We start from the raw sequence: 16,558 nt of genomic DNA on the forward strand, positions 1-16,558 counted from the left end.
CATCTTTCCACATGTGGAGCAGCTGAAAGGCTTCTCCCCGGTGTGGACGCGTTGGTGGATCTCCACCTTCTTGGGCCGGTTAAAAGCCTTGCCACAGTAGCTGCAAACAAACAGTCTTTCCTTGGTTCCGGTTCGATGCTGAACCTTGCTGCTGTCACTGAAGGGCTGGGACAAGGGGAAAGCGGGGCTGTAATGAGTCCAGCCATTAATACTGGAGGAGGTTGATGGGAAATCAGCCGCTGCCATCAAGTATGAACAAGATGGCCTCCTTTCCTCCGCTTCAACCCCCAACTGCTTGTCAAAAAACTCTTCAACCAATGACTTATCGCTTTTATCGTTGTCACACATGTGAAACTGCGAGTCATTGCTGCCATCATCGATATACTGGTGTGGGTTTACTGTTTCCTGCAGTGAGGCACTGAGTTCACACTTAAGGAGAGGAGAGGAGTAACTGACCTCCACTCCTCTGCTGCTGCCGGTACGCCTCGTCCTGCTGCTCTGGATCTGGGGCTGCGACGGGGTGTCCTGCTGTTCCAGGCTGGGTCTCTGTCCTGCAGCTCCACAGGGGACACACTCCACTCCTTTACAGAGAAAATGTGGGGCAAAGAATGGAGAAAAAACTCAATAACACCTAGTCTCTTTTTTAACACTATATTCATTGATTTTTCAGTTTTTACAGTTCAGATAATAAACAGGCCCCCCCCACTCCTCCCGTAACTTCACACAGGGCCTACTACAACTACTAACGTGTCAGTCTGCCACATAAAAGCAACTACATCAGATAGTACCCATCCAATGCAAGCCTTAAGACAAAAAAAGAGACAATTAAAATAATAGCAATACTAAAATAATTAAACAAAAATGTAAAAAAATTATCAAGCTATTACTTCCACTGTATGGGGGTCTGGTCGGCAGGTCTCTTATAGCTAAGAGTCCAATATGAACCCACCCCATATTTTGTTAAATTCTCTTGGCCTTCACATTATGTTATACATTATCTTTTCATTCGGAATACATAAAAGCCAACTCTGCTATCCACCTTGTCATCAGTGGGGGTTTCTCATCCCTCTAACATAGTGCTATACATTTATTTGCTGTAATAAGGGCAATTTTTAAAAATCACCCAGCAAAGTTAGCCGTGCTCCTCAGGAATGTCCATCTTTATGATTTGGCTCTGTGTCCCAAGTAGTGTTGTAGTACTCAAGACTGGTCTTGGTCTCGAGACCGGTCTTAAGACCCCTTTTTGATGATCTCGGTCTGGTCTCGGACTCGACCGCATTTGTACTCTGTCTTGTCTCTGTCTCAGACATTGAAGACGCGGGATTTTATTTCAAGACCATAACTTTGAGAATAAAAAAAAATAGCTTTTGCACTGTCTGATTTATTTTTTAACATCCTTACTTTTATTGGATGTAAAACTTCGCTTCAAATGCAACCAATAACAACCCCATTCAGACGCACTCCAAGAACGTGAATGGGGGAGAAAGGAGAAGATGTGGCTGTCTGGGAGCAAGAGGATATGTCAGCAAAATCTCTGTTATAATATGTAGCTAACAGCTACAAACAGCATCCAGAAAAATACGCACACAATCTGTAAATTTTGCAGTGCAACCTTATGGAATATAATAAGTGATTAATAAATGATGATAAATGATTACTTTTTCTATTAAGATATTTATTTTGTTGAGGAAAAGGGACTGGAAAAGGATTTTTCTTAATTTAACTCAAAAACTATTTAAAACAGATTTTATCACAATAGTGTTGAATATTCTACCTCAGATTTGTGAAGTGATCCACTGTTTGGCATCAAGTGGTTTTTCTGATAATGAACAATAGTTTAAAACCACAATTACCATCTGCATTTGAAAGAAATACTGATTTGACATTTATCGTGTTAATTATCGATATTGAATAATATGACATTTTTTATCGTGATTACATTTTTGGCCATACCGCCCAGCTCTAGATTTAAGTGGATGGTAAACATGGAAAAAGATTGTTGAATAAAGATGCTTAACTTGTGGTTGTTTTTATGGGAACGTGGCACTTTTAGATCAATTTCAGAAGTACCTCTGATCTCATTCCACATTTTATTGTGTGTCATGTAATGTGGGGAACTGGTCTTGGTCTTGACTCAGTCTCGCCCTCGACTTGGTGTCAGCCCCTAAAAGTCTTGGTCTTGTCTCGGTATCGATAAACTCTGGTCTTGGTCTTGACTTTGTCTCGGTTTGGGCGGTCTTGATTACAACACTAGTCCCAAGTACATCGCTCAAAATGTTTTTAGAAGCGGGCAGGCCCAGAACATATGCATCAAGGTACCAGTCTCTATCTTACATCTAGGACAAAACTGAGAGGTTTTAACTTTAACATTATCTATAGATGAACGGTTCTGAACAAAGCCAGTCTGATCACTATCTACGAGTTCTGGTAAAACTTTTTCAAGTTTAAGCACTAGGACCTTCAATGATGCATGCCTCATACGGTGTTAAAACTGCTTAGACTGATTCATCTGTCAATTGATTCATTAATCAATTAATCATCATTAATAGCGCACATGGTTAATTCATCATAATATATAGGTGCATCTAAATATCAATATAGTGAAAATGTTTTTCCCCTAGGATTTTGTCCAAGGGGGTGGCAGTGTCGCGGAAAGGGTGTGTTACGGATACGTGTGGCTCTTGTTAGCGTGCCGTCTTTGATACGACTGCATGTTTGCATGTTTGCGGAGGAGCCGCTAAGCCCCGCCCTCGCTTAAACACCTCGTCTGTATTGTTGGGTCTGGTGTCTCTCATTTTCGTCAACAATGAGGTCAGGCGAGTTGGCCGGCCAATAAAGCACAGTTACAATGATTTCCATGAGCTGTAAGCAGTTATCATCAAAAATAGGCCTGAAATATTTCACTTTATATGTAATGAATCTAGAATATTTGAAAGTTTCACTTTGACTTAAATTATAGAAAAAAACCTTTTCACAATATTACACTACAATATTTTCATGCACCTGTATCTTAATAAAGCAATAATTCAACAGTACATAGCTGATCTCACTTTCTCCTTTCAACACAAATACTGGCTTCACTCAGAGATGGGGACTCGAGGTTGAGACTCGGACTCGAGTCCGACTTAAGTCGCACACAGTGACTTGAGACTCGAGGTGCGGGACTCGTAAACAATGTTTATTTTTAGGAAACGTCTGATGAGCTTGCCGTTATTCCCCTCCCTGTGTTACCTACAACCTGCCTATGTAACAGGTAGTATCAGCTGAGCGGCCACACATGAGAGAGGACAACAAACAGCGGCAGCTGCTGAGCCATTCATCATAAACTTTGGATTTAAAACTTCATACAACAAGACCCAAAGAAGCGCTGAACACAAAATAGGTTAGTAACCTGAGGTTAATAAACATGTTTAGCTCAGTATTGGCCATCTAATGTTAGCTTGCTTCTTGCTTTAGCTACAACCTACGGGAGGTTAACTCCAAATGTTGTTCATTATGAAAAGATGAACAAGCGTTTGTTTACTTGTGGTGGACGATTAACATAATTATTTACGTCCGGCTGGCAGCCATCATGTTAATTATTACCGGTGGCTGCAAACAGGTTACAGGTTTATTGTTAATCATGTAACCTTACAGTTTTATTTAGTTAATATTACACTGGTTTGAGAGTCTGGTGGTGTGTTGACTTTCAGGAGTTTAAGCTGTCATTGATTGCATTGCAGATTACATGGTTGTGCTCTGTAAGTAAAAAACAGGTTACAGTTACAGAATCCCTTTTAGCCACGCAGTTTTATAAGCAGCCTGGATTGAACGCAGCAGGTGATACAACATTCGTTATAACCACGTGAGACTTGAATTTGACTCAAAAACGTATGAGCTTCACTCACAGATTATTTCCTGTCACCTCTACTTTGCTGTTTATTCAATCGCTCTGAAGTTACCATCCATGAAACTCGTTTCACTTTAAAGCTGACCAGGAAGCTGAAGGATTATAAATGTTAAGCCATTGATAGGCTTTTAACACCTACAGGAATGAATATTGTATTTTCAGAAAACGACCTTGTGATTGACAAAACGCTACCACGGTGACCTGTCAATCCCTCCCCAGCTCCACCCTTTCGCCTAAATATGGTCACTTCCAAAGAACTAAGAAGGTGAAGGCCAAAATGCCAAACTTGAGGCTTCAAAATGTCTATACATCTAAACATCGACAGTTCGTAACGCTGTCTTTCTGATCTTCCGTCTTACATTTACAGCCTCCCAGCCCAACCTCAGATAACCTTGACGACATTTTCAGGGTGACTTCACTTGACTGTTTAAGACACTCAGTGGGTCAGTACTGATTTTGAATATTCAGCGTTACACACAGGGTAGTGTTATAAATGTCCATCAGCAGTTCGTCTGTACTCACCATCATCTCCTATAAGCGGCACATCTCTCTCCGTTTCTTCACCTCGTGACATGTTTGCTTCCACATTCTCCTCCTTCACCAGAACTGCCTCTGGCTCTACCAGTTCCACATCTGGAGACTGCAAACCAAGGAAGGTTTGTCACATATTCATGCAGCTACAGAAGATTCACTCACACAGCTACCAAACACAAAGTCACTCCTTAGGGTTATGTTTCTATGTACCGGTCCCTGTATGTTTGTTCCCAGTGCTCTGATTTTCAACATCAATTTGTTTCTACTCAAAGCATGGTGTCCCCGGTCCTCCCTTTGGTGTACTCACCTTACTCTGGATGCAGTCAGTATGGACCGGCTCACAGGCTGCAGCCCCTCTACCGGACCACAGAGCTACATCCATCCGTCGCTCAAACACAGCATCTACACAAAAACAAGAAAAATGTCTATGTAGAAACACTGACAGCGCACATTTCAATGGTCTGTACTGTCACTAGTGGGAGCAGACATGGGAAATGTGTCTTACCCCACCATTAAACAGTTAAATAAAAACCCAAGCATGTTGTTGATAAAGAATATTAATCAGTATTTTAAATACTGAATGTGCACTGTTTTATTACTGTGTAATGGACACAACCACAGCAATCCGAATGCTAATGTTGCTCTGTATCTGGTGGATATGTTTATTCACCAGGATAGAGAAGAAATGAAGAAGAAGGTATGAAAAACCTTTTGATGTTCGCCGTGCCTAAGTGCTTTCTACAGGTCGTAGCATCATTGCGTAACTGAAAATTGTGTTTCTTTCCGTCTCTTTTTAGTAATATACCAACTGTTCCATCAAAGCCAAGTGTAATTAAAACTGCAAGCAGCATTAGGCGGGCCCTCGCACGTGTAGCGCGTTGAGGTGTGAGGCGGCCGCGTTTCAGATTCTGGAGCTCTGCCGTGAATTTGCCACGTGCTTCAGATGATGCACAAATCATCACTTCCTGTGTCCCCTTTGTGGCGCTACATAGCACTTGGTGCTATGACTTTAACTGAATATTGGCATGTAGATGTGTTCGGGGCGTGACTTATCAAGCACGTAAAGTTTTGTGCTGATTTGAGCATGTAGACTGAACTTACAGCAACTTCCTTTTTCATGGAGAATCATCGATTTTTGGATGCCATGCCACGAGCATGCCGTTCCACAAAAAAATCACCGTTTGTACAACTTTTAATCGTCATCGGGTTTAGAGCAGACAGCGACAACCTGAAGTCGGTCAGACTAATTCTGTAGGAGGAGTTTGTTAAAGTACGAAGCCTGTAAATCATCCAAAAATGACAATAAAATTCAAAATGGCCTACTTCCTGTTGGGTTTAGGGCATCGCTCCAAGAGGATTTTTGGTAAGGCTGGACATGATACATGTGCCACAGAAATTTCATACATGTAGGTCAAATGTGCCGCGGGAGCTGCTTTGTTAAAGGTCACTTCCTGTTGCCAGCAGGTGGTGCTATGACAGTGGGTGAATGTCAGCATGTATATGTCTTCAGGGCGGGACTCTTATGAAACATGTAAAATTTAGTACAGATCTGAGCTTGTACAGTCAAGTTACAACAACTTCCTGTGTCATGGCGATGCCACCGCCACGCCGTTAACCGAAACTCACAAGTTTTACTACATGGCCTCATCAATGTGTTATGGGTTTTCTTGGACAGTTTTGAAGTTGATACGTCCAACCTGCTAGGAGTAGTACATTACAGTGTAAAACGTGTCACTTCCTGTTGCCAGCAGGTGGTGCTATGACTTTGAGTGAATATTAGCATATGGATGTGTTCAGGGCGGGACTATTGTTACACGTGCAGATGTGATTATGTCTACTGAAGTTATAACAACTTCCTGTTTCATCGCGAATCACCAATTTTTGATGATATGCTACGGGCAAACTGGTCGACTTGTAATAACCGTTTTAATATAGTCAATGGGTTTAGAGCGCACAGCAAAAATTTTAAGTTTATCGGAATAAAAATCACTCGGAGGAGTTCGTTAAAGTACAAAGTGTGTAAATCGCCAAAAATGCAAGTAAATCCAGCTGCAGCCCGCAGACTTGATGGAAGTTGAACTTCCAAATATGGTTTGTCCCAGAAGACAACGCACACGCAAACGTGATGACGTTAATCTCGGCTCACGTACAGGATAGATCCTAATGCAAACTGTTTTATTCTTTAGAACTCAACAACAGAATTTTAAATACACTTAAAATTCTAGATTTTAAGTGTATTTAAAATATTTAGAATATCGGCAGTTTTACGAAAATTGGCGGCGAATCGAAAATGTGTCCAAACGTTTTCGGAGTTGAGAAGCTCCACAAATGCCGACGGGTGTTATATATCGGTCAACGTGCGCCGCAGTAGGGTTAACCAGTCGACATGCATACAATCAATAACTTTAGGCCCGCACCCTGTGATGGTTAAGGGTAAGAGGAATATGCCTCGGGGGGCTGTCAGGAATAGTTAGCCAGCTAGCTCCGGTCAGCTCCCCCAGGCCACTGCAGCCAACACAGCAGACGTGTCCAGCAACAGCTGAACGATAGTGTTAATGTTCGTAACGCTGTTATTCTATCATTAAATTCTCAGTAATGTTGTAAAGTTTTAACCTAAATCGAGACACCTGGCTCGTGATGTAACATTACAGAATATTCTTGGTTTGTGAAAGTTAAAATCACTTTGGAAGAAATAAAATATACAACAGTGGTATGAATTGAAACATTACTTTATTATTGTTGTTCGGCTATTAAAAATAAATATTTGCAGGATATAGTATAAATATACTATATTAATAATATATAATTATAGTATAGTAAATATTAACACACTGATTACTACGTTGACACCTCTCTTTTAACGTTTTTTTTTTTTTATTTAACAGCTATGCGTGGGCCGAGCAGTCGAAATAAACGTCAACACGTTTTGTGCACAGTGGCTTCTGGGACAAACCATATATGGAAGTTCAACTTCCGTCAGGTTTGTCTGCAGGCAGCAGCTGGACCCTTCTCCAAAAACGACCATTAAATCCCAAAATGGCAGACTTCCTGTTGGGTTTAGGGCATCGCTCAAAGAGGCTTTTTTGTATGTCTGGACATGTGCCACAGAAATTTCATACATGTAAGTGAAACTTAGTCCGGGGGCTGCTCTGTAGGGGGCGCTAGCGAACCATTTTGCCACGCCCATGCACGAAACCCATAAAAACTAAATATTTCGCCGCGTCTGAATTTTGTGCATAGTTTGATGAGTTTGTGTATGTTAAGACACCCAAAATTGAAGTTACTTTGCAAAAAACAGAAAAATTATCCCTTCAGTTTGAATAGGGACCTAGCAAGGTTTGTGCTCGGGCCCTAAAAATGTGTTTTGCGATGTTAAAGCATGATTCACATTAGGCCATTTTTAAGTTGAAATTGGGTGTGTTGAAAGTGTGCATAGAAACATAATCACTAAGAGAGAACAAATATAGTCCAGGTGCCACTGCTTAGTTCTGCTGATGTTACAATACTGGACTCAACAGTACAAAACCATCATTCACAAATGGAATTAAGTGCAATTTATACTTCTGCATCAAATCGATGGTGTAGCCTGTACGTAGCCCCCTACCCTACGCACCTCTGCAGCGACTTTTCTTTTGAAGTTTCTCAGGCTCACATTACGGCATGTGCTGCAGTGTTTGGGTGTTTGATCCACATCCATCAATCTACGGACACCTTTTCACATATCCCAGTATCTCCAGGCAGAGGACATTTAGGGAAAACTCTTTTTAATGTCATTCAGAATAATAAAAGCTCTCAATTCAATTCCAAATAAAGCATTACAGAAAAAAAGCTTCTTGAGCTTTTATTTTGCAGGCAAAACCAAAAAGAGGAAAGGATTATGTGAGTAAATGGTGCTGCCATGACTGACATCTATTTCAGAACCGCTATAAAAGTATTTATTTATTTTTATTTTTTGCTGCTATCAAAGCACCGTAATCTGGCTGCAGGCCAGATATTATTGCTGGCGGGCCAGGGTTCAACGTTAAACTTTTTTTCAAATGGCCCCACACAGCGGGTTTGAAACGATTTTTACTGTCCCTTCCTTCAAAAGTTATTTATCAGTCAAACCAAAAGACTTATAAAATATGTTATACTGTCAGTGTTTCCCCTAGGATGAAGTTGTAGCAGCGGAGGTGAAGCAAAATTTTTGTCTAAATATAAAACCCCAACACGTCTCAGCAACATTGCTCGTGTCCATGAGTATGCGATGCACCTTAGAATAGCTTAGAACTGCAGTGTTTTCCCAGTTTAATGTGAGCTTTAGATGAATGTTTTGGTGGTGGTCGGGGGGGTTGCGGGTGCCCCCAAGAACATTTTATGTTTTTCATGTTTTTCATATGTAATTTCACATCATATTGGGCCATTATTTTCACCATATCTCTGAACAAAGAGTTGGAAAAGCTGGAGCAGATAGTAAATAACCAACAGCCAAAGATCAGTCTACTGGAGGAACTACAACCTTTAGATCTGGAGAAAGTAATTTGGTTGGTTATGTTGCTCCACAGTGATTTTACATTTACGGCAGAGCATGTTTTGGGCATCACCCCTAAGCCTTAATGGCAGGAAACCCCTGTTAATATGACCTCAGAATCATTATAGATACGATTGTTCATGTTTGCCTTTTGTGTCTTCATTTTACAGCTTCTGACATTAATCTGTAGACATTAATATAAAAAATAGGCAGCATGAGAAACCTCCTCCCTTCTGAGGTGCATTTTATTTGCACATTAAAATCCAAAAAGAAACGTCTCCTCATTAGCTTCAAAGGACTAGTTTGCATCACTAATTAGCTTCACTAACCTCAGCTCCTCCAGTCACCTCCGTCCTTTCTTTTCCAAAACCACTTTTTCAGACTGAAAAATAATTGAATCAGTCTGTACAGGACAGAGCTGCAGGCTACGTCATTTTAGTCTAAGTTTGTACCTGATATTCTCAACATTGGACAAGTAGGCAGTAATAAAATACAGCTTCCAGTTGCTTTCTATAAATTGAGCTAATGTTAAGTTACATAGCAGCTCTGTAGCTGCTGTAGAAGCTGCTCAAGCTGCGCAGTCTGAAGGGGAGATGTTAGCTAACTTAGCGCTACCCGGCTTCACTTTTCCAGCAGGTGGGAAACAACAGACTTTTCTTGGTCTTTAGAAGCTGTCACTGTAACAGACACTGTACATTTACTGCCAGAATATTTTCCTCCGCTCGCGTTCACCGTCACTTTCTGCTGCTCGGACAATCAAACACTTGCTACACACCTCCTGATTCAGTTAGGCTGCTCTTACACAACCATCTGTCACGTGTGTTCTGCATAGAACGAGAAGACGAAGTGAGCCCAGCGTTGAGTGCTGCCGTGCTCGCACGGTGTGCAACTGAAAACATTTGTAGTGCAGTTTAATGATCGTGGGAAATTTTAGTAGCGGTGGTCGTGATTCAGCAGCGGCGCTGTGCCACTCCTGAATGCATTTAGAGGAAACACTGACTGTTAACATGTTTAATCGTTTATTAAATACATCCTGAATATAAAAAAAAACTAAACTTAAATTTTATCATAGTTCAAACATAATGTGCTCTCTCTCCTGCTGACAGCCATTTAATAAAAAAGTACATCTGGACATGATACACGTACCACAGAAATTTCGTACATGTAGGTTAAACTTTGTCTGGGGGCTGCTCTGTAGGGGGCCATTTTGCCACGCCCATGCGCGAAACCCATAAAATATGAAGTTTTTTGCCACTCCTCAATTTTGTGCATAGTTTGGTGAGTTTTCAAGTATGTTTAGGCCCCCAAACTTGAGGTTACTTTGCAGAAAAAAGAAAGATAAAAGTTCCTCCCAGTCAATGCACTCCTACAAATAAAAGCTTTAAAAGATTTGTCTTTAAGGAAAAGGTCAACTTGCCTATTTAAAGAACAATTAATTGCCTAACACATACAGATAACACATCAAACAGGATTTTTATGGAATGCTAACCGAACTGGTAAACTAATTCAGTCTGTGATTCCTTAACTCATATTTTTATGAAGTATTCAACTAGTCTATATACTGCATAATAGAATTCCTGAAATTCAGTTATAGCTTTTGGTTTAGTGTGCCACCACAGGATTTTCAGTGGCACCATCTGGCCACCCCTGGGAAAATTTTCTGGGGGCGCCCCTGGTTACAGCTGGTAGCTTATGTTTATTTAATTCAATCCAATTTTATTTGGATAGCGCCAATTCACAATTGTTATCTCTTTGCGCTTTTCATATAGACCGTAATAGTACTGTGTGATAATATTTTTTTATTTTGTCCATTTATGCGATTATGCTGTGATTATACTCCCTAGCTGAACAAGATATGTAATAGTTTTACAATGCGTGTGTTTGAATGAAATGCCTGACGTGGTTTTAGACTTAAGTGTTGTGCATTTTTTTTGCCGTCCTCTTACCGGCGGCAGGCGAGGCCTCCCGGAGCCTGTCGCCTGTGTTTATCTGCACCCTTGGTCGGCTGCTGTTACTGCTCTCCCGGAGCCTCCTCTCAGCGTTTCCCCGGGCCATCTTTAGCTCCAGCAGATGCAGCTTCCTCTTCAGGGCTTTGTTCTCTCTCTGGCACTGAGACATCTGTAAACTCACCACAGCGTAGTCGTCGTCCACCAGCTTACAGATCTCCGCCACTGCTGCATTAGCCAGGACCTCCATGATGGAGGCCAGCTGGGTCTGGAAGGCCAGACGGCTAGACATTGTTCCTACAGTCGGTGGTTCGCTGTGAAATACCGTTTAACTCCTCTTCCTATTATTAGGATAATATGTTGGCGGTTTGGTCAAACCATTACAGCAACAGCGGAAATTCTGCGCGTAGAAGTGTTCAGCAGGTAAAAGACGGCTAAGCTAAAGTAGCTTCTCCTCTGTCCACAAGCTCCCAACGCAAACACGTTGCGTCATTTCCGGTTCCACAAGCTTGACAGAAGTACAGGGGTAAGTTCAATCTCAAAACGTTTTGCAACGGTTTCCTTGAAACGCTGTTGCAAAGTTCCGCAACGGGCTTCGGGGTATGTTTCTCCCATTTGGTGGGCGTGTCACGGGTGTTACCCAATCAGCTGCCACAAGTTTGTAAACAGAGGCTGCGGTCGAAAAGTCAAAAAAAATCTCCTTTCCTAACCTCCTTTCCTTGACCTCAACGGAAAACGTCATGAGGTGAAGGAAAGATGTAAAGGAGAATCCAAAAGGCCTTAGGAAAAGAGGACGGCGGAGCTCTGCTCTTTTCTAAGCGACATAATTATGCTACGGCGGATGTTACTGACGTGACTTGCCTTGATGAAACTACAAAGTTCAGAAGATGGACTACAAAAAGCGCATCTTTGACACTGCGCCCCATGTTGTTGTAATGCAGGCCATCTACAGGTGGAGAACACGGTGGAATATTACTTCATAATCAAGATAGCAAAAAGGCATTTAGGTACCAGTCACCAAATAATAGAAGGGGTTGTCACATTGAGAATGCTTGCTCACACTCACCCTCCTGCCCACCCATATTTATCAACATGAATCCCAATTATTGTATGTAAACAGTGTTTCCCATAGAATGACAGAGTAACTGTAGCGAGAGAGAGAGAGAGGGAGCGACGGAGCGAGAGGAGTTGCTGAATGAATATATGCGCTGCACGGAGCTCTGTAATCAAATATGATTTTAACCATTTTAAATTATAAAAAATCGATAATCACAAATAAATCTATGTGTAGGAAACGCCTACTGTAGAGGTTATCCAGCTTGATCATTGCCTTTATTAAGGCGAGGGTGTCAGCATCTGTAACTGAAGTACCATTAATTAATGATATGTCTGTAGGCTGGAAATACATGTGAACCTACAAGCTGTAACATTATTCTCACTTTGATCATGTTACAAGACCAGTAACATAGCTTGCATGGGTCTCAGTCATTGTTGACAGTTCAAGACATATGCCTATGCATATAGCAAGTTCTGGCATAAGAGAAAAGATTTAATAGCCAGTGGTAACTTACATGGTGATCGACATCCTTTTTCTGTCATGGTCAGTGATTTCTTTTTTATTGTAGAAAACACTTTCTAGCCTATTTCAACAATCCGAAACAGTATCAGATTACAGCAAAGCCAAAAGAAAACAAAACCACAGAAAAAAGGAAAATGTGAGAGTCTTATTCAAGTATCATAATGTATTGCAAGGATTTTGTTAAATGTGGTCAACTGATTTTATCATTTGAGTTTGAGAACGTGCGTTGCTTTAAATGCTGTTGCCGGACGGCTTTACCTCCTTTCCTTTCATAAAGGATGGTCCAGTGTACCCTATACTACAGGAGATATGAAATGAAGCATTGAGGCACCTTTCCTTAGCTTCTATAGAATTCAAACAGCTCTTATATGGCTACCACTGAAATACTTCACTCAGTTAGGAACCGTCCTAAGCAAAAAATACTTTGACCGCAGCCGAGATGTCCTTTCCTCGGAGCCGTCATTTTAAAGCGATGTCAATTAAAGATGACCTGTTGCACAGCTGCATCATCTGTTTGAGCTGTGATCTCTGTCAGAGCAACAGACCAGCTTTAGGCACTAAAGCCTACATACAGATCATATCTTCACAATCCAGAAACATGTCTGTCAAAATTATAACACGTAGAAACATCTCAAGGTTCCAATAAACAGCATAGCATCTGTTGAAAACAGTCAGATTACAGCAGCCTAATCATGCACTATACAGAAATACAGTAACTCACAGTAACTCGCGTTGTGCCTTTTGTCTGTCAACAGGAGATCATTTCAGCTCTCAGCTTGATGAGACGGACATTTTATCATCAGCCCCTTTACGAAAAGGCACAGTAATATTTATCTCATATAGCCCCAAATAAAACTGTCATCACAGGACTCTGTTGGAATGACATGTGCAGACTACATGGGCAATATTATTATAACATGAAACAGATCAGTGCTGAATGCTCTGGTTGATATCACAGCCTAATAATTTGACGTCAGCAGCTGAGTGCACTGTTTTATCACGATTATAGGAGCTGAACTGGTGTGATGCGCGGATCTGCTCAGACATTAACAGAATACTCATTTAGGCCATACGCATATATCATCCAACTCTCTGACCAAAACTCTGATGGAACTCAGGATTTATCAGGAGGACTGCTGCTTTACTCCAGACAGTTTCTCTGTATGAACCTGGACCTTTTGGATGTGTAGAAGAAAACAAAACATGAATTAACATTATATCCTGACCGATGCAGTTGGCATGTCAGGAGCTTTTTAAGTATTAATTTATGGTGCTGTGGCTCATGCGTAAATGCGCACAGCGTCTCTGGAGAGGCACTTTACCCAGCCAGCCGTTAATCAGATCATGCTGCCCATCTACACATCACATTCAACAATATCAACATCAATGATATCAAAGTGAAATGACATTAAGGAATGCTTTTAGAACAGCGCTTTATGGGGCGCTATCCAAACGGTAAAGAGCAGAACCTTTGATCGCGCATTTGATCATTTTAAATAGGCTTAACTAATACAACTTATGAATATACAGGAATTCAGGAGTCCTGTTCTGGCCATGGGTTGGTCCAGATACGTTTCATGCCTCTTTTAAATGTCACAGCGGCTGAAAATTCCTGAATACCAGCTGAAGATCCAAGTAACGCAAGGCATTGTGGGATTTTAGGACAGGGAAGCTAAGGGGGAACATGAAAAGTAGCATAGTAGTAAAAAAATAATTGCATAGTAGTAGTTTTGGCGGTAGACTGTAGGTGGTGGTATACTTTCGAAGAAATTCAATTTAAAAACACGTCAGAATGGTGAAGGCATGCTGCATTATAAATTCTCACAGTCGGCGTGAAAAACATCACAAATGGAGTACGATTTTTCAACTTTCCCACTTGGAAGCAAAGCAATGGAACTCAAGTCGCCAAGTTAAAAAAAGAGGCGTCGCGTGGCATGGGTATCAGCTGTAAGACGAACAAACACCACATTCAGCAACATTTCCTGACACATGTTTGTGTGTTCACAGCATTTTCACACAGGTAAGTTATCACTGGAACACCTTTAACTGTTATGTGGTTACAGCTAGCTGCCCATACAAGCTTAATTTTGTAGCTAACGTTATGCAGCCAGCACTTAGTTGTGCAAAGTTTACTAAAGTTAACCCAACAACTGAGAGTGTCATCCTGACTGGGTACCGTCATTACACCTTGGCCACACAGCAGTCAAAACAACACACACTCAGCATTTTAAGATAAAAGAAGGTTTGACAGGGAACAACACTCCACCTGCAACACCACTGGATCCATCTGCACAGAGGTCACAGGTGGATGACACTGCACCAGAGGATAACAATAGAGAACAGCAGGAATGCAGTTTTTGTAGCCATAGTCGTACTGAAATTAACTGCTTGTTGGATGAGAACAGGATAGTGAAGAAGGATCTCTCCCAAAAGAAGATGGATGAGCATTTCTTCAGAGATGATGACGTGAAGATAAAGTACTCTACTGGGCTTCCATGTTTTGCTGTTTTGATGGGCAGCAGCTTCTTCCTTGCCTACCACAGACTGTCCGAAAACCTTTGCCTTTTCAGATGCTCCGCTTAACTCTGATGCGCCTAAGGCTGAATCTGCCAATCCAGCACATTGCACACATTTTCAGCATAGACCAAAATACTGTGTCCACCATCTTCAGAGACAACATAGCTACAATGTTTACACACATTAGCCTTTGGTGCACTGGCCTGAGCGACATTGCTTGCAAGGTAGCATGCCACATCAGTCTGTTGAGACTTTTGGCAATTGTGTTGCAGTCATTGTGGACTGCTTTGAAATTAACATTGAGGGAGCATCAAATCTGGAAGCTAGAGCACAGAAATTTTTTTCACTATAAACACAGGCACACCCTCAATTATCTTATTGGTATTACACCAAAGGGAGCTATCTCTTTCATTTCCAAAAGGTGGGGAGGTCGTGTCATGTGTACGCACCAAGTACACCATACTAAGTGAGACGATACCAGTGAGCATTGTGCTCCCATGTGAAGGCGAGGACATGATTTTCCTTGACAAGATTGTGTCTATGTGCTGTGCCTTGACTAATATGTGCACTAGTGTTGTCATGAAACTATAAAACCATGACATAAACCTTATGAACTGCATATGTTGCCTACCACGTGTTAATACATGATGGAAAACTCCATCATATCTGAATCTCTTTATTTGTGTCACATAACATGAAGTTACTGCAATGCAGAAGTAAATGTGTAAAGTTCACAATAACAATGTAGTGCAAATAAATAGATACGCCATTGAAGGAAAACTTACTTCTCCGCTTTTCTGAAATTGTTTTGAAGTAGATATAGCCTACCTGCAAGAAGTGCTTCATCACAGCATAGAAGTAGTCTAGTAGCACTTCCTGTAACCAGTAGCTGGCGCTATTACTATGAGTTGTAGACGTGATCAGAGTGTGACTCTTATCAACAATGTAAAGTTTGGTGCACATGTGAGCATGTACACTGAAGTTACAAGAACTTCCCCTTTCAAGGCAAATGATCGATTTTGGACAAATCTTCTAGAAGGAGTTCGTTAAAGTACGGAGTGTGGAAATCATCCCAAAATTACCATAAAATTCAAAATGGCCGACTTCCTGTTGGGTTTAGAGCATCGCTCCACTTGGCTTTTTGGTACGTCTGGACATGATACATGTGCCACAGGAATTTCATACATGTACAGTAGGTGAAACGTGCCGCGGGGGCTACTTTGTTAAAGGCCACTTCCTGTTGCCAGCAGGTGGCACTATGACTATGGGTGAATGTCGGCATGCACATGTGTTCAGGGCAGGACTCTTAAATGTGTATAATTTGGTACAGAACTAAGCATATACAGTCAAGTTACAACAACTACCTGTGTCATGGCGAGGCGTGGAACTTCGCCGCCACGCCACTGCCACAACGTTAACCGAAAACTCACACATTTTACAACATGGCTTCACCAATGTGTTAAGGGTTTTCTGGGACAGTTTTAAAGTTGATATGTCCGACCTGCTCGGAGTAGTATATTACAGCATAAGACAAGTCATTTCCTGTTGCCAGCAGGTGGCCCTATGACTGAGTGAATATTGAC

The 16,558-nt window shown here is 41.4% G+C and overlaps 1 protein-coding gene across 2 annotated transcripts in view; it reads right to left on the bottom strand.

Annotated features, from left to right (window-relative positions):
- The window catches only part of si:ch211-89o9.6 (zinc finger protein 35), a 24,491-nt gene extending 13,014 nt beyond the window's left edge, over positions 1 to 11,477 (bottom strand). For both annotated transcript variants that reach the window (XM_046045924.1, XM_046045934.1), the window contains exons 1-4: positions 10,880 to 11,477; positions 4,731 to 4,825; positions 4,412 to 4,529; positions 457 to 581 (exon numbers count right to left, since the gene is read on the bottom strand). In XM_046045924.1, the coding sequence (XP_045901880.1) occupies positions 457 to 581; positions 4,412 to 4,529; positions 4,731 to 4,825; positions 10,880 to 11,171 (630 nt within the window). In that variant the 5' untranslated portion in view covers positions 11,172 to 11,477. The remainder of the gene's footprint in view (positions 1 to 456; positions 582 to 4,411; positions 4,530 to 4,730; positions 4,826 to 10,879) is intronic.
- Positions 11,478 to 16,558: the final 5,081 nt, after the last annotated feature.

Source organism: Micropterus dolomieu, linkage group LG01 (genome assembly GCF_021292245.1).
Source record: "Micropterus dolomieu isolate WLL.071019.BEF.003 ecotype Adirondacks linkage group LG01, ASM2129224v1, whole genome shotgun sequence".
In the NCBI taxonomy this organism is placed as follows: Eukaryota; Metazoa; Chordata; class Actinopteri; order Centrarchiformes; family Centrarchidae; genus Micropterus; species Micropterus dolomieu.